Genomic DNA, 20,967 nt, shown 5'->3' with positions numbered 1-20,967 from the left:
CTCGGTTCTGTCATCTGCAGACGGGTTGAGGAGGGACCGAAGGAGCGGCCGCCCTGGAGTGTTGGCACAGGCCAGGCACGAAGTGGGCCCCCAGGGGCTGGCACCTGCCTGGCTCGCCCCAGCAGTGATGATGCTTCTTAGCTGGTTAGCACGCCTTATCAGAAGCCTCTCAGTGGAAAAATTCATCCCCCAAACCTCCATTCCAGCCCAGGCAGGAGCATTCATTTGTTTTCAGGAGGTGTCTCATGGCCTAGATTCAGCCCCTGGGCTCCGTTTTTTAAACGGCAGAGTGTTTTCAACATAGGCAAGGAATCATCCCATGAGTCTCCAGCAGCATGTGGGAAAAGTGGATTAGAAGCGGGCATCTGGCGGTGGGGAGGCAGGGCGCGCTGGGGTGGGGGCGGGCGGGGGCGGACCTCAGGCCCCACCCCCACCCCCCAGGGCTCTGGTCAGACGCTGGCTGCCCTCCTCCAGGTGTGGCGAGTGCAAGACAGTCTTCCACCAGAGCTGCCAGGCCGTGGTGAAGAAGGGCTGCCCCCGCTGCGCCTGCCGGCGCAGGCACCAGGAGCAGAGCACGCTCAGCTAAGCCAGCGCGCCGTCCCCACCCAAGCTGTCGGGCGGCGGCAGCCCGCTCAGCTCGGCCGTCCCAGCTGGGTTCGGCTTCAGCCTGGATCCTCTCGAGGTGTCAGGAAGACTCAGATGGGACCAGCGCGTGAGCCCACCAGATGAGGCCCTCAATGATGTCCCCCAGTCCCTCTCCCCCACCACCCCGTCTGCTCCAAGAGGTGGGGACACCATCCGATGCCGCCTCGGCCCAGGGGAAGCAAGCAGGGCAGCTTTGCACTAATCAGGCCCAGCTCGCCTCACAGACGCGGCCGCTCCATCAGGGCTGTTAGAACACTGTGGACACAAAACTGGAGCGCATTCTCAATTCCACATTCCTGATTAAAAGGTCTAGTTTTTTAAGGCAGGTTTTTTTTCCCTTCGTATTTCAACAGAAAATATTTTTTTATTCTTGACCCTACACAATTCACCCAAGAAATCCAGGCACTCTCACGCGGAGCGAACGTGTGGGAACATTTGGCCTGCAGGCCAGCGGGTGGCGGGTGGGCAGGCCACCGCTGGGCCAGAGCCTGTCGGCTGGACCGGGTGCCTTTCCATCACCCGCGCCGGGCCCTTGCTGCCCACAGCTCAAGTACGATGTGTCAAACTGCCCCAGGGGCTGGTGGGACCGGTCCTGATGACCTCCCTCTTCCTCTCCCTCTCCTCTCTCCTCCCTGCCCTGTCCTCCTCACCTCTCTCCGGGTCAGAGCCCCCTGGCTCCCCTACAGCCTGGGATCTCGGTCCCCGCGGGAGAAGGGAGTAACTCGGAACCAGCACTGTCAGCACTTTGCGCCTTCCTTGGTCCAGGCCAGGGCTGTCCTCTTCCCTACCCCTCAGCCCCTTGCCCTCCACACCTACGGCAGCCGTGCAGCCGGATGGACCGGGGGCTGCTAGAGACACGCTCTCAGGGGGACACCCCCCCTGCCCCACTGCCTGCCTGAGCCCAGAGAAGGCAGTGAGCCGGGGCCAGGGGCCAGCCTTGGGCATCGTGACTGCCAGGCCCCACACCATGGAGTGGCGACCCCCGGCCTTCCACAAAGAGGGCCAGGCCTGCTGCGGAGATGTACGGGGACACGCGGGAGCAGCCACCTTGTGGAAGGATGCTTAGCCTCAGTTTACAAAGCCATGAATTCCCAAAGCTTTGCTGGACTGGCCCAGGAGGGGCACTGCTGGAGACTAGAAAATATCACTGGAGCGTGATTGCCTTTTCAAGGTGTCTTGGGGTAGAGTGGGAGCCTGGAATTGTTTTCAAAGTGACATTTAGACCCTGTGGTTCGGGGGTGATTTCTCTGCTGCCTTCCCCCATCTCTCCTGGACCCACAGCCCCCCACCCCCCACCCTGGGTCCTCTGGCCATCCTGTCTGCTCTCAGCTTGGATTGGGGGCCTCAGGTGGAGATTGCCTGTCACTGTCAAGAGATGAATCTACTCCCACCTCTCCCTTGGGGTGATTCGGCTGCTGAGTCACCTGCCCAGCCCTGTGGAGCTGGATAAATTGTGCAATAGAACAGAGGAGGTGGTGGGCAGGGGTGGGGGAGGGGAGGGCTGCCACACAGCTTCTCTGTCCCCCTCACGGAAGATGGTGCATACCTATGCCCAGCACACCAAAGCCTCCTAAACGGGAAAGTGGATCCTTATCCCTGTCCCGCACCCCCACAGCCAGCGTTAATGCTCCCCCACAAACCCAGCCCGAGCACAGCCGCGGGGGCCCCAATCCCCACGCGGGCAGGGGCTGGCCTGGGATGGGCAGTGCTGCCCCCGCGGCCGGCCCCGGAGGCCTGGCATAGGCTGGGTAGGGCCTGTCCAGCCCACGGCCACCTCCCAGGCATTAGTCGTAGCATTAGAACCGACCCTCTGCCCAGTACCAGAAAGCTGCTAATGCTTCCGGATGAGTTGACTTTTACCCTCTCACCTTCAATGGAAAGCTGATGTGAAACTCAGTGGTGCCCACACTATTTTTAAAATGCCATTTTATGCAATAAACTGTTTCTAGTGAGGGGCGCTGACCCTGAGTAGCGCTTTGCGATGTGTGGAAGGAACTGCTGCTGTGTGATTTTTGAATGATTTTGTAGTAAAGACCTGATTTTTCTCACCTCTGGTCTCGCTTCTGAATCCTGATGCTGCCGCTGGTTGGGGGAGGCCACCAGCCATCCTGTCCGGTGGGGGGGGGAGGGGCGGTTTCCACCAGGCCTGGGCATGCAGGGGAGGAGACGTGACAGTGTTCAGTCTGTCCTCACCCCATTAGGAGCCAGACGAAGGGGGTTTGGAGGGATAGCATTTCAGGGCCTTGGTGGAGGTTTCCTCACATACACTCATATGTAACAAGTGAAGCTGATGCCTGACATCCCACCACAGTGGCTTCTTCCCTGTGCCTGTCGAAGCACAGACCCCTAACACCGGCTAACACCGGAACATGAGAGATGTCGGAACTGTTTTTCCGCTGGGTTTTCCAAAGCAAGAGAGGGGGCTCGGGGCCGTAATCAGGGCTCATGGTTTCAGGGCTCCACGTGGCATTTACTTGGCTGCTACCTTCCCCTGAAGTTCCAGGAGGAGCCCACCAATGCCCGTGGTAAGGACAGAAGGAAACAGACTAGTTCCAGGGAAAGTGGGCCGCAGGAAAATGGGATTGAAACATTCAGCTTTGCAGTTCCTTATCCTTGAAGACGCCATTCAGCCCATGGGGGAGCGTCGCCTGAGCCCCAGCGTCCCTCAAGGGCCTCAAGTCCCTCCAGGGTCAGTAGGGGGTGGGCTCTGAGAAGACCAAAGGAACTGGGTTTGAGGGCTGGGGACAGGGAGTTCAGGGCCACGAGACGTGGGTGCCTCCCTGCCTTTCTTCTCAGTGCCTCCATCCTCAGCAAGATGCCTCTGACTACATTCCTTTCTCCCTTTCCCCCTCCTGCCTAAAAGAGAATGGGGGGCTTGGAGACCTCAACCCAAGACCAAAGAGGAGGCCAGCTCATCTTACAATAAAATTTAATAACGAATGTGTGTTCTTAAAATAATGTGATAATACTAACCGTGCTTAGTGCAGCTCATTCTCATTCATTCTTGCCAACTATCCTGTGAAGTAGGCGTCACTGTCCCCAGTTTACAGCAGAGAAAACTAAAGTGCTAAGGGTCCAGTTCCAGCAGGCTGCTCTGGGCTTACCCTATGGACAGCCTGGAGGGTGGCCCTCTTCCAGAGGAGGATCTGGGGGACAGAGGGATGGAATCAAACAGTGGGAGGGAAATCTGGCCAGAAGTAGTGGAGGAGACTCCCCCCCCCCCCCCCCCCCCCCATGCCATCATCCAGGCCCTGCTGCTTCCACCTCCCAGAAGACAGCCAGGTGTGGCCCAGGATCCCAGGAGGTGCAGGGGGAGGGTGGCGTCTGTGTTCCCAGGGCGCTGGCCCGGCCCAGAGGGGACAGGAAGCCAGGACACCGGGGATTGTCTCTAGCAGCCGCAGCCCTGCCTCAGCCCGGGAGGAAGTTCTGCCGGGCGCTCTCCGTTGGTGCCTCCCTCGCTGTATTGTTGAACAGGAAACCCGGCTGCGCGGGAGCTGGGCGGTGGAGGAGGGAGCGCCGGACGCCGAAACCACGCGCGCCTGTCGGGACAAGCGGAGGCGAAGCCAGTGAGCGGACACCCCGAGGTGCCGAGGCTGGGCCGGGCGGGGGGTGCTGAGCCGAGGGCGGGAGGTGGGGTACCGTGCCGCAGGTGGCGGGTCCTCTCACCCGGGAGCGCCGCGCGCCTGCTCCCCTTCACCCGGTGCTGGGGCGGGAGCTGCGCGGACCCGGGAGCAGGGCCGCGCGGGTCGGATACCCCGCGAGCAGCGGAGATGCGAAGGGCTGCCCTCCCTCCGGGGACAGGAGGGGCCCATGTCCAGGCCCCCGGCTCCGACCCAGGCGTTCACGCCGCTGTGGCTCGCGTCGCCCGGGGCAGTGGACCCAAAGCACCTCCTGGCGACGAGTCAGCCCCCGAGTTCCTGGGATCCTCCCCGCCCCCCTTAACCTTTATCCCTCCGCTCCTCGTCGCTCCCCCCGAGATGGGGAAGGAGCCGAGTCCCGGGTCCCCTCCCCACCCAGCCCGAGACCCTGCGCTCGAGTGGGCATCCCTGCTGTGGGAACTCCGCTCCGAGTTTTTCCAGGCCCCGCCAAGCTGCGCCCGGAAAGGGCCTGGGGCCGGCGGAGGTGGGTCCGAAGCGAGTAGTGCCTGCACTCGGGCTGGAAAGGGCCGGTAGTCGGTGATTCGGGGTGCAAATGGCTTCGCTTGGTGTGGGAACGCCCGGACGACACGACGAACCGGGGTCGAGCAGTCCCAGGGCAGCGCGCCCGCGGGACGCAGAGGCTCGAGGACAACAAATCCCGCGGCGGGGGAGAGGGGGGCGGATGTGAGGGACCGCAGGGGTGGGACCCTACCCACCTTGGGCTCTGCTCGCCGCCCGGCAGCACCCCTTCGGTCGCAGCCCTTCCAGCTCCCGCCCCCTCTTGCCCTGGGCCCCACTGCCACCCAACGTCCCCACCGGCCCAGACACACTCGTTCAAGCTCCTCCTCGCCCCTCCCGATACAGCCGCGATGGGGAGTGGGGGCAGCCCTCCTGAGCATCCCTCTCCCTCTTTGCTCCCCTTGCCAGCTCCTGCGCCCCGAGGTCTCCCGGGCCTAGCCCTTGCAAGCCCCGCCCAAGGAGATGGCCGGGGCCTAACCTGCATCCATCCGCTGGCTCCGCCCGTCCAGCCCATGGGCCCGCAGAGACCTGCCCTGCCAACGTGAGTGAGCGGCGGGGGTGCGGGCGAAGGTGACGGACGAGAAGGGGGTTCGTCGGCTTAGCTCCGGGCAGCTCACTGACTACACCTCCAGGGCCCAGTGTGCACCCCTTTCCCCGTCGAGGAAAGCTTAAGAAAGTAGTGAAGGAGCGCTGTGAGCCCCCGGCCAGACCCTCTTCCTTGGGTTCCTCAGCCTCAGCAAGCAACCGAACCCCCAGCTGCTGCTCCCGGGACACCTTTACTGGGCAGGAGATGGGGTCGGTGCAAAGGCTTGGAGGGACCAGCCCCTTAGGGAAGGAGCCTCCGATTCATCTCTTTGGTGGGGAGACACAGACGGACTTAGAGTTAGCCTCCGACCCCCAACCCCGCCACACCAAGAGCCAGGCTAAGCTGGCATGCGAGGGGTGGGTCGGGACGATTACTCCCGGAGAGCGTGGGGGAGGATACCGCATGGGTAGTCACTCACAAAGTGCATTCTCGGGGGGGCGCGCGGGGGGGGGGGGGGGGGGCTGACGCGGAGATCACAGGGCAGGTGGGCAGGCCGCGAGGGCAGAGCCTCACTCGGGACGTGGAGGTGGGAGCGGGAGAACCGGGGGCGGCGCGGGCCGGTCTGGGCGGGCCAGGCTCCGGGTTCACGTCCGAGGCAAAGCCGCCGGGGAAGGAAAGAGAAACCGAGAGAACCGGTTCCCCGGCCTTGGCAGTCCCCGTCCCTTATGCCAAGGCCCTTGGACTAGGGAAGCAGGGACATTCCCGGGGTAGAGCGGCGCCGGGGAGGCACCTAGAGCCCCGCGCCTCAACTCTGCCCCGGCGGGCCCGGGGCGCAGAAGCCTGGAGAAGGGAAGAGGCCCTGGGAGCCCGGATTTCCTGAGGGCTGGTGGCGTCGGGGCGGGGCGGGGCAGGGGGCGGAGGGAATGGGCTGTTTTTCCCACGTCACAGACCGGGAAACTGAGGCCCCAGTCAACTTTTTAGGCAAATGTGGTGTCGACTTATCTCTCGCATCTCTTTGAGGCAAGGCTTCCTTGGCTGTAAAGTTGGACTAGTATTACCCACTAGTACTCCCCACCAAGGGATTGAATCGAGGCTCAAATCATAACCAATGCCGCAGAATTAAAGTGTTGTCATAATTCCATTAGCGAGGGTAAGATTGGGAACCTTGGAGATTATTTTATCCAAATCCCCCGTTTTTGAGATAGGAAAACTGAGGCCCTAACGCACACGAGGAATGCAGCCCCGGGACTCGAACTCAATCAAGTCTTTTGTCCCCCTCGTGCGGCGCCCCTCCCGGCTCAGTGGCCCTGACCTCCGCGCCCCTCCTCCTTGTCGCCCACAGGGAAACGCCACGGCCGCGATGGCGGCGGACGTCGAGGGGGACGTGTACGTGCTGGTGGAGCATCCCTTCGAGTACACGGGCAAGGACGGGCGCCGCGTCGCCATCCAGCCCAACGAGCGCTACCGGCTGCTGCGCCGCAGCACCGAGCACTGGTGGCACGTCCGGCGCGAGCCCGGCGGCCGCCCCTTCTACCTGCCCGCGCAGTACGTGCGCGAGCTGCCGGCGCTCGGGGACCCCGCCGCCGCCTCGCCGCCGCCCGCGCTCCGCCCGGGCCCCGCAGCCCCCGAGCCGCTGGCCTACGACTACCGCTTCGTGAGCGCGCTGCCACCCGCGGGCCCCGACGGCACGCCTGCCAAGCCCCGCGGCCGCGTGAGCTCCCTGTGCGGCCCCGCGCGGCGCGGCGCGGCGACCCAGCCCAGCAGCCTGGCACCCGGCCTGCCCGCCTGCCTGTACACGCGGCCCGCGGCGCCCGTGCGGCCCGCGCAGTCCCTGGACGACCTGGCGCGCGCCGCCGTCGCGCCCCCTGCCGGCCTCCTCGGGAGCGCGGGCAGCCTCAAGGCCTGCAGCGTGGCGGGCTCCTGGGTGTGCCCGCGACCCCTGGCGCGCAGCGACTCCGAGAACGTCTACGAGGCCATCCAGGACGTGCGCGGCCCGCCGCGGGAGGAGCGCCCGCAGCAGGTACGGGGAGCCGGGGAGCGGGGAGGCGGGCGGGGCGGGGCCGCGAGGAGACCGCCGCCCCTCGGCTTAGCGTCTGGCTCGACGCCGAGCAGCAGTGTCCGCCGGCTGTGGACGAGCCCCCTCGCGCCGCGCCTCACTTTCCTCACCCGCGAAACCAGAGGGGCGCAGGCTCCAATCGCTTTTCTGCAATTCCGGAATGCCGAAGCTCCCTGGAGCCCGAATGTTTTCCCTAACTCAGTTGGTGGCAAAATTTGACTTGAGCCCGTGTGAAGCCGTTGGTGGTCTTTATTTATGACATTTAGAAATGCAGATGAACTTGATTACGGTGCGCTGCCCCAAGCCTTGGGGACAGGTGTGTGCGCCCCATTACCTACCAGCTACACCATTCCGAAAGGCTTGGGGATATGGAGTGGTGGACCTGCAGGCAGCCCTGGGAGCCCTTCTCGTAGAAGCTTGGGGGTCAAATGAGATAATGGATGTGAAAGTCAAGGGTCTGCTTCCCTTTTTGGCTTCTCCCAACATTTCAGTTCCCCCTTTATAAAAAAAAAAATTATTTGTTTGTTTCAGGAAGAGGTCCAGTTACAGTGAGGATGTTTTTTTCGTTTCAGAATCTAGTTGTGTTAATTTGGGAAACTGAAAATAGAGCACGTTTTAAAAAACACTTGTACGTCCTCAGAATCCTTCGCATGGCCCTGACATCTTGAATTTTAGGAACTTGGGGCGGGGGGAGCCGTGGAGGGAGGATGCACAGACCCCTTTTTGACATCTGCCACCAGATGGGTAATTAGGGGCAATTCACTTCCTCTCTCGGGGTCTCAATTTGTCCTTTGGCCCAAAGAGGGGTGGAAAGGGTGGAGAGATGAGCCCCCAAACCTTGTGAGTCTCTGATTTCTTTCTTTGTACTTGATGTAAACATTGATGCCTGGCACATGCCAGGACTGAGTCTGGGATGCCCAGCGGAAGGAGACACCGTCCCAGTCTGTGACCTCCTGGGTCTTCCCATCACCCGGTCTGGTTACAGTGCAAAGAGCTCAGGATTTGAAGCTGGAGAGACTCGAATTTGGCCCTGCTGGGTCACCTGCCAGCTGCTGAGGCGTCACTTAATTCCCCCAGCCCCAGTGTCCTCCTGTATAAAGGAGTAGCGTTGTGAGCCTTCAACGAGGTGAGGCATGGAAGCGCTTGGCACGTAGTAGGCGCTCCACCAAGGCTGGCTGGGGTCCCATTTGGTATCCTCGTCGGCGCCGCCTTCGTTTTGGTTTCTGCAAGGAGCAGCCCGCCCCCTGGTGGCCACAGCGGGGAACAGCATCCCGCGGGTGAGGACTGGGACCCGGACTCCGCCCAGAGGGAACGGGGGCGGGGCAGTGGGGGGATCTTGGGCCCGGCGTCCCTGAAGGCCAGTTGGCCAGCTTCTCTGGGACAGATGACTGGATGCCAGCGCTCCTCACCCCGGCGTCCGTCCGTTTCCCAGGCAGGCTCTCGGAGGCACATTCCGGGGCCTCTCCAGATTCTCGGTCCCGCTTATCCCTCCTTCTTTCGGAGCAGTTACAGCTTTGTGATACGGGTGGGGGACACAGGGGATGGCGGGGGTGGTGCTTGCGCCCGGAGGGACTGGGGCGTCTGCCCCGGAGACCTGGGTATTGGTAGAGAGGCTCAGCCTCGTCTTGCTTCTGGCCCTAATTCACAGTGGGACCTCAACAAGAGGCTTAGGATCTCTGGTCCTGTCTCCTCCCTGTGTCATGGGTATAATCTCGCACTCCCTGTGACCCCGCTTTATTCCAGTGTCAGCTGTGGGTCTCCCCGACACCCAATCCCCTACACACTCCAGGGGTAGGGAGTTGGTTCTCTCCTGGGAGGGAAACCCCGTTCTGCTCTTAGTTGTTCAAGGCCGCATTTGGAGAAGGAATCTCCTGAAAGGTGAGCCTACCTGTTTTCTTCTTGGAGGCAGGAGAGGCTACTCACTCACTCATCAACTAAGCAGGCACTGGCCTCCCACCTGCCAAGCACCTGGTGAAGCACAGCCCCCCCAGCCCTGGAGAGCTGCCATCTGGGTCAGGAGCCTGGCAAGAGGGGACAGATGCCTCAGGCCAGGCACAGGCCATCTGGGGTAGAACAACACCCAGCGTGCCGTGGCGCCTAGGCATGGGTGTGGGTGTGGGATGTGGCACCCTCGGGGCCTTGTGGCCCTGCCCCCACCCTGCACTACGGGGGCGCTGTGCGGACAGGGTGGTGCCTGGCCAGGCAGGGCCTCATGGGCTCTCGCCAGGGATGTGGACTTCATTCTGCAGCTGCTGGAAGACTCTCAGCACAGCAGGGAGTGGGGTTCAGAAAAGACCCCCGTGGGTGGGATTTTGAGAAGGGCAGAGGACCTGCGTGGTCTCCCAGGCATGCAGTGAGGACAGGAGATTTGGGAAGCTGATGCCGAGGGATCTGGGGGCCGATGGAGTGTGGGAGAGAAGTCGGGATGAGTCCCAGTCTCCCAGTTGCACACCTGGCAGATGGTCTGTTTATTCGGCGGTGACAGGTCCAGGCAGCAGCTGGAGGCCGGGCCTACTGCCCAGGAGATGGCCCTCAGCACGTGGTGGTGGAGATGGGGGTGCGGAGAGCATGTGGACAGGAAGAAATAGTCAGGGAACAAGGAGGAAAAGCAGGAGAGTACTGGTCCAGACACCGAGAAGTGGCCAGAAGAAAGGAGAAGTTAGATAAAGGCCATTAGACATTTATCGGAAATGGTGACCCCAAGGTCAGCAGCCACCTTATCAGGAGCTGGTCAAGGGGTTACTGAAGGCAGAAGGCAGAGGTCAGAGGGATGAAGGTGAGGACACAGGCCGCGTGTAGACAACCCAGCAGCTTGGCAGGGAAGGGAGAGACACTGTGTGGCCAGAGGTAGGTGGAGGTCGAGAGGGGAGGCTCCCCAAAGCTAAGTGAATGGTCAGGGGCCAGGAGAGCGGGAGGCTGAGGATGCTGAGGAGGTGATTGGTGAGACAGGATTCAGGGAGAGAGGCTGAGGGGGCGCCAGGGCTGAGCGGGAGGGACCCGCTTCCTCTGAGGCAAGGGGCAAGGATGTGTGGTTGGAGGGTCAGGGTCGTCGAGGAGGGTGGACCAATGGCCAAGGGGAGAGGGTGGTATGGGGGTGGGACCGTCGGCAGAGGCAGGGCCCCCTCCAGAAGAGAGGAGCCTCCACACTGTGTGGCATTTTACAGCCTTGTCATTCACCCTCCACTCAAATAGCATGTAATGAGCACCGGGTGTGTCCTGGTCAGAGTGCTGGACCCTGGGGACACAAAGCGTGTTACACATGACTTGATCCTGTCCCAAAGGGGCTAATGGTCCTGTGGGCTCTCACCCAAAGCCAGAGTGCAGAGGTGCAGAGGGGTTTAGCGGCTGGCTGAAGGTCACCCAGGCAGGAGGTGGCTGAGTGCAAGTCACTTCCATGCCTCCTGACCCCCAACCCCACGCCGGTCAGCAGGTTCAGTCTCAGCTGGGTGGCCTGCAGGCTTGGCCGTTCCGCTCAGCAGGGGCAGTACAAGCCGGAGGCAAACAAGTATTCTTTCCTTCTTTCTTTCTTTCTTTCTTTCTTTCTTTCTTTCTTTCTTTCTTTCTTTCTTTCTTTCTTCCTTCCTTCCTTCCTTCCTTCCTTCCTTCCTTCCTTCCTTCCTTCCTTCCTTTCTTTCTTTCTTTCTTTCTTTCTTTCTTTCTTTCTTTCTTTCTTTCTTTCTTTCTTTTTTAAGATTTTATTTATTTGACAGAGAGAGACACAGCTAGAGAGGGAACACAAGCAGGGGGAGAGGGAGAGGGAGAAGCAGGCTTCCTGCGGGGCTCAATTCCAGGACCCTGGGATCATGACCTGAGCCGAAGGCAGCTGCTTAACGACTGAGCCCCCAGGCGCCCCAAGTATTCCCTTTCTAAGTGTCCCGTATGTGCCCAGCCCTGGGCACGGGCCACAGGGAAGGACGCAGGAATTCCAAACCCTCATCTTCCCTCCTGCCACTGAGGGCCTGGGAGGAGGATAAGCTGTCCCAGGAGAGGGCAGCGGCTCACCTTCGGAGGAGGGAGAGAGGGAGGTGGGGTTTGTGAGCTGGAGCACTCTGCCCCCACCCCCTCTAAGGAGGGGCTCCCCGGGAGCCTGGAAGCCCGGTGAGGAGGGGCCTCCGAGACTCCTCCCCTGGGGCTGCGGCGGGGTGGGGGAGGGGGGCCTGCTGACTCGGGGATTTCAGGGTGCGGTCACCATCCCCGCCCCAGGGCCTCGGAGGTGGAAAGGCCCAGGCCGGCTGTCTGGCCTGGAGCCCGCCCCTGCTGCCCAGGCATTGGCCACAGGGAGGAAAGAGGTACAGCCTCGGGCCCCTGCAGCTTCCTATGCAGCCGGCCCAGGAGGCGCCTCACCTGAGTAGCCGGCCTGGACTAGAAGGAGCCCCAGGGCCCTGGTTCCCTGTCCTCTCCTGAGAACTGTGAGTGACCCCTCAACCTCGAATGGGGCACAGGGGTGCTCTCTCCCCTCCTTCCCTCCGCCTGCTCTTTTCCTGTACCCAGGCTGAAACCCACCTCCTCTCTGGACCCCACGCCTGGCACCCACTCCTTGGGACAGACTCCAAGAGCCACCCCAGGCAGCTGTGATTGGGACAAAAGAACTGGCCTTGGACAGACCCACCTGGATCCCCCTTCGGGACCAGCCAGGGGGCCCTCTGGAAAGGGGGGGTTAGTAAGAGCAGGGGAACTGAGGCCAAGGGGAGGGTCCAGTGAGTCCCCTTGTCTGTATGCTCTCCTCCCAGCAACAGTCTTTCTCCCCCTCAGCCCCTACCCAGGGAGGTCAGCTGTCCTGCAGTGGCCCAGCAGGTTTCTTCACACCTGGCCTGACCTTTCCTTCCCTGTGACTCACCTGCAGCCCAGGCTGACCCTGGAGCCCCACTGCCCAGCCTGTGGCCTGACCCATGAAACAGCAGATTCTTGGGTAGCCCCCCCCCAACCTCAGCCCACACTCCCGGCCACCAGTGGCCCTCCCCACCCACCACTCCCCAGGCAGAAAGGAGCAAATCCCCCCCCCCCGGGGCATGGCAGCCCCCATGGCTCGGTGGGGTCCCCTGGGTGATCTCCCCTGAGCCTGGGCCTTATTATTCACCTCAGTCTCTGGTTCCTCAGAACCCCCGGGGCCTCCTGAGACCGGTCCACTTGCCTCCCCACTTCCTTCCTGAGCCCCAGCAGCCTGCTTCTCTCTTGATCTGTTTTCTCTGCCTTTCCTGGAACTGTGTCCAGTAGTGGGGAGGACCAGGCACTTGGCAATGAATGCCAACCCCAATGACTAGTCAGTGCCCGGCCCTCGGCATGGGAAAGCCCATCATCATGACTGGGGTCAGCTGATCAAAACGTGGTCAGGGTTCCAGACCAGAGCATCAGGGGACAGTTGATGTTGGTTGGCACTGAAGGAAAGGGGGCTGCCAGGGTCCAAGGGACATAGGGGTCCTTGCTGAAGTTCAGGAGGCTCTCTTGCCAAACCGAGGAAGGACTGTGGTGTTGAGGGGACTTCCAGAGCAGCTGCTGAGGTACAGCAAGGCCTGCAGGACCCTTCTGCAGCCCAGGCTCTGGGCTCCTATGGGTGCCGCCCTGCATCCTCTCCTTCCCTTGGGCGGAGGTCCAGCGTGAGGCATCAGGTGAGCAGGGCCAGGCCCCTGTCAAGGCTTCCATGTCTGTGCCAGGGGCTGGGTCAAGTTGGCCAGGGAGAGGAAGCCAGAGGAACCAAGAAAGGTGCCAGAAGGGGGCCAGCCTCCAGATCCCCCCAGCCACCTTCCCGCCCCATCTACGCAACTGGAGTGTTCCTGGAATCATCTGAATTTGTAAATTACTCTTCCCCCTATAAAAATAGTTTCACGCCATTGCAAATATTTGGCTAATGGAGGGAAATCTCAATCTAATGACTATTAGCATTTTGGTTTCTCTCCATCCATCTTGCTTCGCTCTGTGTGGGAGAGTTTTACAGATGGGGGGGGGTTGTCCCGGGACGCTGACAGTGGCACTGTGATTTTTCACTTACAGAGTCATTGATTCAGTACAGGGCAGGTGCCGGACTGCCTTGACATTGATTCAGTACAGGGCATTGCCGGGAGGCAATGAAACACAAGGCGTGGTCCCTGCCCTCAGACAGTTGACTCTCCAGGAGGAGAGCTGGGCAGGCAAACCCACAGTTCTGACCTGCTGTGGCGGGGGGGGGGCCGCTCGCTGGGGGGGGTCCTCCCCAGAATCCTTCTGGCCAGAGAGAAACCTAGGATTGCCTCCCCGCCAAAGAACGGGGATAGCAGGTGAATCCATTCAGCCTCACATCCATTCAGCCTCCTCCGTGAACCCCTCTGGACCTGGTGCTTTGTCAGGGGCAGAATTTTTTTTCTCATCAACGGTAATTTGGTCTTTTCAAGTTTTCCATTCATTCTTGTTCGTTTTGGCCGTTTGGGTTTTTTACTAGGAAAGCATTCATTTTTCCTAGATTTGCAAAATCTCCACTTCTAAATTTATGTATGGATTTCTTTGTGACCGAGGAAACCATTTTTCTAAGTTTTTCATAGCCATGGAAAAACTGTATATTTTCTATTTAAAGGACAGCAGGTCCTGTACAGATCAAGCCAAGCTGATCGATTCTATTATTGAAACCTGGGTTTCCTTTGTGGACCTCTTTTTGGTTTTGTTTTTTGCTCCAGGTCCGATGAGGTTTATTAATCTCCCACTCAAATTTTCTCAATAAAGTTCTTCTTGTACTTTTAGTAGGTTTCGCTTTTTGTGTTTAGCTAGAACGCTGCTGGGAGCGCACTGATTTTGGCGGACTGTGCCTTCGTATCATTACCTGGTGTCCCTCTTTATCCCGCGGGGTGCTTTCAACCCGAAACTCCACCTTGCCGTTATGAACCTGGCCACTCTTTCTATTTTATTCGATTTTATTTTTTACACTCACCGATATCTCTCAGCATCCTTTAAGTTTCAACATTATCATGTTTTTATTTTTTTTTTAATTTTTTTTAAAGACTTTATTTATTTGAGAGAGAGAATGAGATAGAGAGCATGAGAGGGGGGAGGGGCAGAGAGAGAGGCAGACTCCCTGCCGAGCAGGGAGCCCGATGCGGGACTCGATCCCGGGACTCCAGGATCATGACCTGAGCCGAAGGCAGTCGCTCAACCAACTGAGCCACCCAGGCACCCCATTATCATATTTTTAAGTGTCTTTCTTATATCTATCTATCTATATCATACCGCTAAATTTTGAAACCCAAGATGACTCGTCTTCTGATGGGATAATGCACTCTTTTCCGATTTTGTTTAATGACGGGTACAGCGTACTTGATTTTGTTCCTAATGGTTTACTTTACATTTATTGGTTTTCCTGTGGTTTGCCTTCCCCTCCTATCAGGGTGCTACTGATTCTTTTCTTTGCCTGTCACTCTGCGACACTTTGCATTTCATTCATGGCTTCTGCTTGTCCCTGGGGTTCCTAGTCAAACTTGCCCTGGGATGTGCAGAGATGGGGATTCTTTTTCTTAGGCACCCCCCCCCGGAACTCACAGAACCCCATCAGTCTCTAGATAGCCTTGGGTCGTTTCTTTTTTCAGCTTAGAGAAATCTGTGTGTTGCATGATTATTGTGTCTTTGACTTTTTCTTTCATTTACACGTTGGCTCTCTTGACAGACTTCTCCAGTTTTGTAGCTTTGCCCCCTTTATTTCTTATCTCTGTGTGCATTTGTTCTGAGAGATTTCTCTTGCTTTATCTTCCAGGCCACAAATCTGAGTCTGGAGAGTGACTATCCATCCTCACCTTCAATGAGTAGTGCAATGATATATTTTAAGTTCTAAAGTAGTCTTTTTTTTCTTTTGTGCTTTACTTGAATCTCCTTAAGAGTTCTTTTTTGTTGTTCTTCGAGTTGTCACTGTGTTTTCCAGCCCCTCTATCTGGCTAATATCAAGATTTTTTTTTAATGAGATAATGTGGGGCGCCTGGGTGGCTCAGTCGGTTGGGTGTTTGCCTTCAGCTCAGGTCATGATCTCAGGGTCCTGGGATCGAGCCCCGCATCGGGCTCCCTGCTCAGCGGGAAGCCTGCTGTTCCCCCCTGCTTGTGTGTGCACGTGCGCGCTCTCTCGCTCTCTGACAAATAAATAAAGGAAACCTGTAAAAAAAATTAGATAATGTACTTTCATGGTTTTTAAAAATCAAAGCAACATTAAGAAGTATATAGTAAAATTCCCACACATACCCCTGCTTCTGTGCCCTGTTCTCCATCAGGAGAACATCAAAAAGTCACCACTTTCATTCATTCTTTCTCTATTCTCCCAGAGTTTCTTTGTGTTTCTTTTTTAAGATTTTATTTATTTATTTGACAGAGAGAGAGAGACAACGAGAGAGGGAACACAAGCAGGGGGAGTGGGAGAGGGAGAACAGCCTTATATGAAAACACACTTGATTACTTGATTTTCTGTCTCTCTTACATAAAGGTAGGATGCAGTACACACAATCCTATATCTTGCTTATTTTTTGCCTTTTTGATTTAATCATGTATCTTGGAGATTTTGCATAGAGAGTATCAGTCTCCTTCCTTATCACTACATGGGTTTTCTTTTTTTTTTTTTTTTTAATTTTATTTATTTATTTGCGAGAGAGAGAATGAGAGACAGAGAGCATGAGAGGGAGGAGGGTCAGAGGGAGAAGCAGACTCCCTGCCGAGCAGGGAGCCCGATGCGGGACCCGATCCCGGGACTCCAGGATCATGACCTGAGCCGAAGGCAGTCGCTTAACCAACTGAGCCACCCAGGCGCCCTACATGGGTTTTCATTGTAGGGACGTATCATAAATTCTTCAAGCAGCCTGCTGTTGATGTGCCCTTGGACTGTTTCCCGACCTCTGCTGTTGCAGACAAGGCTATAATAAATAATCTTTCACGCATATGCAGGTAAATCAAGGATAGATCCCAGAAGTAAGATCGCTGGGTGGAAGGGTAAACGATAGGTATTTGTTAGATTTTGCCAAATTGCTGTCCCTGTCCGTGGGGCTCACACCGATTTACATCCCCACCAACACAGATGTGAGTGTGTGACTCCCCACAGCCTTGCCAACCAAGTGTCGGCAAGATGTTTTCTGCCGATCCAATAGTAAAATACATGCTCTTAAGAGAGCTTGAATTTGCATTTCTCTTTTCAGTGAAAGTGAGCATCTTTGCATAGATTCAAGGACTGTTTGTTTTCCTTTTTTGTGTCAACGGTCTATTTATAGCCTGTGTTCATTTTTCTATTGAGTTATTGGTCTTTTACTTACCGGTTATTAGAAGGTTTTGCCATTCAAGGGAAAATAGCCTTCTATCTCCTGCGTGAGTTGTAATCTCCCCAAGTTTGTCTTCTGACTTCGCGAATGTCATGTTTTGGCCACAAAAATCACTTTGGATACATTTATGTGGTCAAATGTAGAAATCACTTATTTTATGGCTTTTAGATTTAGAGCCTCTGTTACCAAGGTCTTTTTTAAATCTAAAATTTTGCTCCTCATGTTTTCCTCTTTGAGTATTTTTCTGGGTTTCACTTTTTACATCTAAATCTTTGATCCTTTAGGGGGTATATCTGAGTGGACAGAGTAAGATGGAGACACACCTTTAATTATTTTTTCTGGATGGCCATCCAGCTGTCCTGTCACCTTTCACTGACAAGCTCCTGTTCTCCCCCTGACTTGTGAGTGGTCTGTAGCGTGTCCAGACCCTGCTGTGTTAAGGTCTGACTGCCGCCCGCCTGGTGGTTCTGTTTGCTCCAACTCTCTCCATCCACTGGCTTGTCAGAGGAGCGGGTGTATGTGTCTTTGCTCGCTGGGGTCGGGACTGAGCTGTTGGAGTACCCCCACTTGATGGGGCCCTGGAGCAGAGGAATGGTGGTCTCTGCCAGTGGGTCTGTGGGGCTTGCTGGGCAGACCCCTGCGAAGACACCATCAGGAATTCTCCCTGCTCCCTGCCTTAGGGGCAGAGAGTGCTAAGCCCACCTGTTTGGCTCCCCGTCAGCTCCTCGGGGTCACTCTGCCTTCCCCCTAGGGTCCTATGGTGGGCCTGGTCTGCCCTGGGATCCCCCTGGGTTCCAGCTTCTGTCTCAGGCAGTCCACCCGGGCCAGCCAGCCCTGCCCACCGGCTGGCACAGCCCCTTCATAGAGGGTAGCAGTGGGGAGAAGAGAAGGAGCAGGACATGTTTAAGCTGCTGTATTTCCAGAATTCCTAGCGCCAGAGCCGCATCATAAAGGGAGAGAAATTACTACCAGGGGTAGGGGAGAGAGCAGGAAGGGCCAGTCTTTCTGGATAAGAAACAATGAACACCTCATAGAGTAGTAACACAGAGAATGCAGAATAGTAAGAAAGTTTAAGGGAGGTTTTTTTCCCTTTTTATTATGAAGGTTTTCAAACATACAAAGAAGCAAAAAGAATATTAAAATGAGTATAATTATACCTATTACTTAGATTTAACAATTACTGCTTGCCAAGTTTGTTCTTTTTTTTTTTTGCCAAGAAATAGTAAATTCCAGACTTTATCATTTCTCATCCCTAAAAAATTCAGCATATATGTCTTAAAAATGTTTTTCTCCATAATCAGAATACTATAACCATTATTATATCTAAAAAAATTCACCTTAGTTCCTTAATAGCATCTCAGACCCAGGCCATCGTCAAATGTCCCTCATTGTCCTAAAACAGATCTCTCCCAACCAGTTTGTTTGAACCAAAATCAACTCAAGAACCATGCATTTCATTTGACTGTCTCCTCAATCTCTCTTGATGGTCCCCTCCTTCTCATCCTGCCCTGACAGAGACCAGACCAGTTGCCCCATAGGATGTCTATTCTGGATTTGACTGTTTGCTTCCTTGTGGTAGTGTTCCCATGTCCCCCTAATACCTGTGTCACCTGCGGACTGACAGGTCTGAAAGGCTTAGGCAGGTCAGGTCACCGAGCTCAGTGACTCTAGGTCTCTGCTTGAACAGCCAAGACGATGCCAAGACGGGGAGGAGGAGGAAGGTGCCCGTGATTTGGGATATGCAGCTTTGGAGGCGTACCAAGGACACCCAGGGCGACAGCTGGGTGCATGCTCCTGGAGATGGACTGGCGGGTTGTTAACCTAACAGAGCCGGTTGCGCTTCCCCAGGACAGTTGAGTGAGAAGCAAAGGTGAGGCCAGGCGTCAAGGACACAGGCCAAGGAAGAGGAGCATGGGCCCAAAGCCGAGCAGGCACCAGAGGATGAGGAGGGAGAGGGTTGGAAGGACTAAGTGCCAGAGGGGAGTCAGACCCGACAAAGACCGCATTTGTCATCAAGGAAGTCATAGGACACGCAAGCTGTGGGCTGGACGTCGGGGTGAGTGGACAGCAGGATGGTGGGTATGCGCCCGCCTTCCAGAAGTGGGCTCTGAGAAGGAGGCAGGCAGAGCTGGGTCCGCGGGCCCACTTTTGCTTTTTAAGATGGAGAGACCTCGGGGTGCCCGGGTGGCTCAGTCGGCTAAGAGTCTGCCTTCGGCTCAGGTCACGGTCCCAGGGTCCTGGGATTGAGCCCCGCGTCGGGCTCCCTGCTCAGCCGCGAGCCTGCATCCCCCTCTCCCTCTGCCTGCCGCTCCCCCTGCTTGTGCTTGCTCTCTCGCTATCTCTCTGTCAAATAAATAAACAAAATCTTTTTTTAAAAAAGTAAAATAAGATGGGGGCGCCTGGGTGGCTCAGTCGTTAAGCGTCTGCCTTCAGCTCAGGTCATGATCCCGGGCATCCCGCATCGGGCTCCCTGCTCTGCAGGAGGCCTGCTTCTCCCTCTCCCACTCCCCCTGCTTGTGTTCCCTCTCTCGCTGTGTCTCTCTCTGTCAAATAAATAAATAAAATCTTTAAAAAAAAAAAAAAAGTAAAATAAGATGGAGAGACCTCGAGTTTGTTGAAATGCTCGCTCTCTCGCTCTGTCTTTATCTTTAAATAAAATCTTTAAAAAAAAAAAAAGTAAAATAAGATGGAGAGACCTCGAGTTTGTTGAAATGCCAAAGGGCCAAAGGCAGTCAGGTGGGAGGGGTTAGAGATTTGAAAAGAGGCAGCTTCTGAGCAAGCAGGAGGCATGGGATCCCCAGGGGCCCAGACTGGGGAGGTCACCTCGGACAGGGGAATCTGGCCCCTCCACTGGGGAAGGAAGGAGGAATGGTGGGTGCACGTGCAGTTACATTTGACAGGATGGGCCCCTGTCACATTTTCCTCCCTGGGTTGGCTCACGATACAGCCTGGCCACCAGCTTCCTTGGCAGACCGTTTCTGATTCCTCCTGGCCCAGCAGCCCGCAACCTCCTGGGGGGCTGCCAGCCGTATCCAGAGCACAGGGCGTGCAAAGGGGCTCCGCCCCAGACCCCGCCTGCCCTGGAGGAACAGGCCAAGCACACAGTCCCATTAGGTCACCAAGAGGCTAGGGGCAGAGTCCAGAGCCAAGGGCACTCAATCGAAACCCAGAAGCAGAAAAGCAGAAGTGCGGCCCTCCCTTCTTCCCCATGTCCCCTGGTGCAGGGCAGAGAACTCAGGGGCCTGCTTGACGCTTTCATAGGAGCCAGCCCTGTGAGCGGGGACAGAATGACAGCCCATTCTAGGGACAAAGAAGGAGAGGCCCAGAGATTCAACGGGCTGCCCAGAGAGAAGCTAAGGCATAATCTACACGAGACGCCATGTCTCTGAATCCTGCTTCATTCTTTTTTTCCTTTTAATCCAATGATGCTGCTTCTGCTCCAAACCCTGGAGAAGAACCTCCCCTCGGGCTATTGTGTTGGGACTCGGAGGCCGCAGGGCAAGCAGTAAGATTACACGGAGCCTCACCTTAGTACAACATGTCTGAGCCCCAGCCCAAACCAGTTACACCAGACTCTCAGTGGGGCGCAGCTCCAGGTATGGTTCCCCACCATTCTGAGGCTTGTGGACCCTGCAGGGTGACCCCCAGCTTCCCCACTGCACACCGGTGGACTCGTCGCTCAGGGCTAGGGGTGAATACAGTGAGGCCCAGACTCTGTTCTGGAGGGAGGGAAGGATGCCAGCCCTGTGCACTGCGCTAAGCTCCGTGAGGCAAAGATCACAATTTATTCTCCACTCTCCCTCCACCCAGCCTGGCTGGCACGGAGTCAGCAAAGGAGGTCTCGCCCCCTCCACAGCCCCCTGAGCCAGTCTCTGGGCTCCAGTCACTGGTTTGCAGGCATTTCTTTTGCCTCTGGCCCCTGAGAGCTGATAGGGTTTTCTGGTTGCACCTGCTTGTGAGGGTTTTGGGGAGAAGGGGTGAAGACAGAGGGCTGGAGAGGCGGCCCATGTGCAGCTGGCTTGTTCTGTCCCCTCCTCCACCATGTGCCTCCAGAGGCCAGGCGAGGCGGGAGGGTGTGGCTGGTGGAGGAGGACCCCACTGGGGAGCTGCTATGCTCGCACCTCCTCTCCCCGGGGAAGGGAGGCCTAGACTGGAGGCCTGAAGAGCCAACCTCCTTGACGAAGAAAAGCAGGCCAGAGCTGTGTGGGTTTTGCTCCGTCCCCGGAGTGTGGGGCCAGAACCCTCCGGGAGCCCCCAGACATGGGGGCCAGGCTTCTTCCTGGGGAAAAGCAGCCTGTGGGTTGCCTTTTCTGGGGTCCCAGTCTCCCGTACTGT

General features: G+C 57.1%; 2 protein-coding genes across 5 annotated transcripts in view; both read left to right on the top strand.

Moving 5' to 3' along the window:
* Positions 1-2,693, top strand: part of PLEKHM1 (pleckstrin homology and RUN domain containing M1) — a 29,603-nt gene extending 26,910 nt beyond the window's left edge. Inside the window, exon 9 of the mRNA XM_035027487.1 lies at positions 475-2,693. Within this exon, the coding sequence (XP_034883378.1) occupies positions 475-586 (112 nt within the window). The 3' untranslated portion in view covers positions 587-2,693. The remainder of the gene's footprint in view (positions 1-474) is intronic.
* A 1,281-nt stretch (positions 2,694-3,974) lies between these two features.
* Positions 3,975-20,967, top strand: part of ARHGAP27 (Rho GTPase activating protein 27) — a 31,981-nt gene continuing 14,988 nt past the window's right edge. For 3 of the 4 annotated variants that reach the window (XR_004683241.1, XM_035027333.1, XM_035027331.1), the window contains exons 1-3: positions 3,975-4,229; positions 5,211-5,343; positions 6,671-7,348. Coding sequence is in view for 3 of the 4 variants with exons in the window: in XM_035027333.1 (XP_034883224.1) it covers positions 6,689-7,348 (660 nt within the window). In the remaining variant the exon portion in view is untranslated. The remainder of the gene's footprint in view (positions 4,230-5,210; positions 5,344-6,670; positions 7,349-20,967) is intronic. The other variant, XM_035027332.1, reaches the window with a different exon arrangement.

This window comes from Mirounga leonina, unplaced genomic scaffold (assembly GCF_011800145.1).
Source record: "Mirounga leonina isolate KUSES-001 unplaced genomic scaffold, KU_Mleo_1.0 Mir_200, whole genome shotgun sequence".
Taxonomy (NCBI): domain Eukaryota; kingdom Metazoa; phylum Chordata; class Mammalia; order Carnivora; family Phocidae; genus Mirounga; species Mirounga leonina.
The sequence above is the reverse complement of the archived record's forward strand: the minus strand, read 5'-3'. Positions and strand labels throughout refer to the sequence as shown.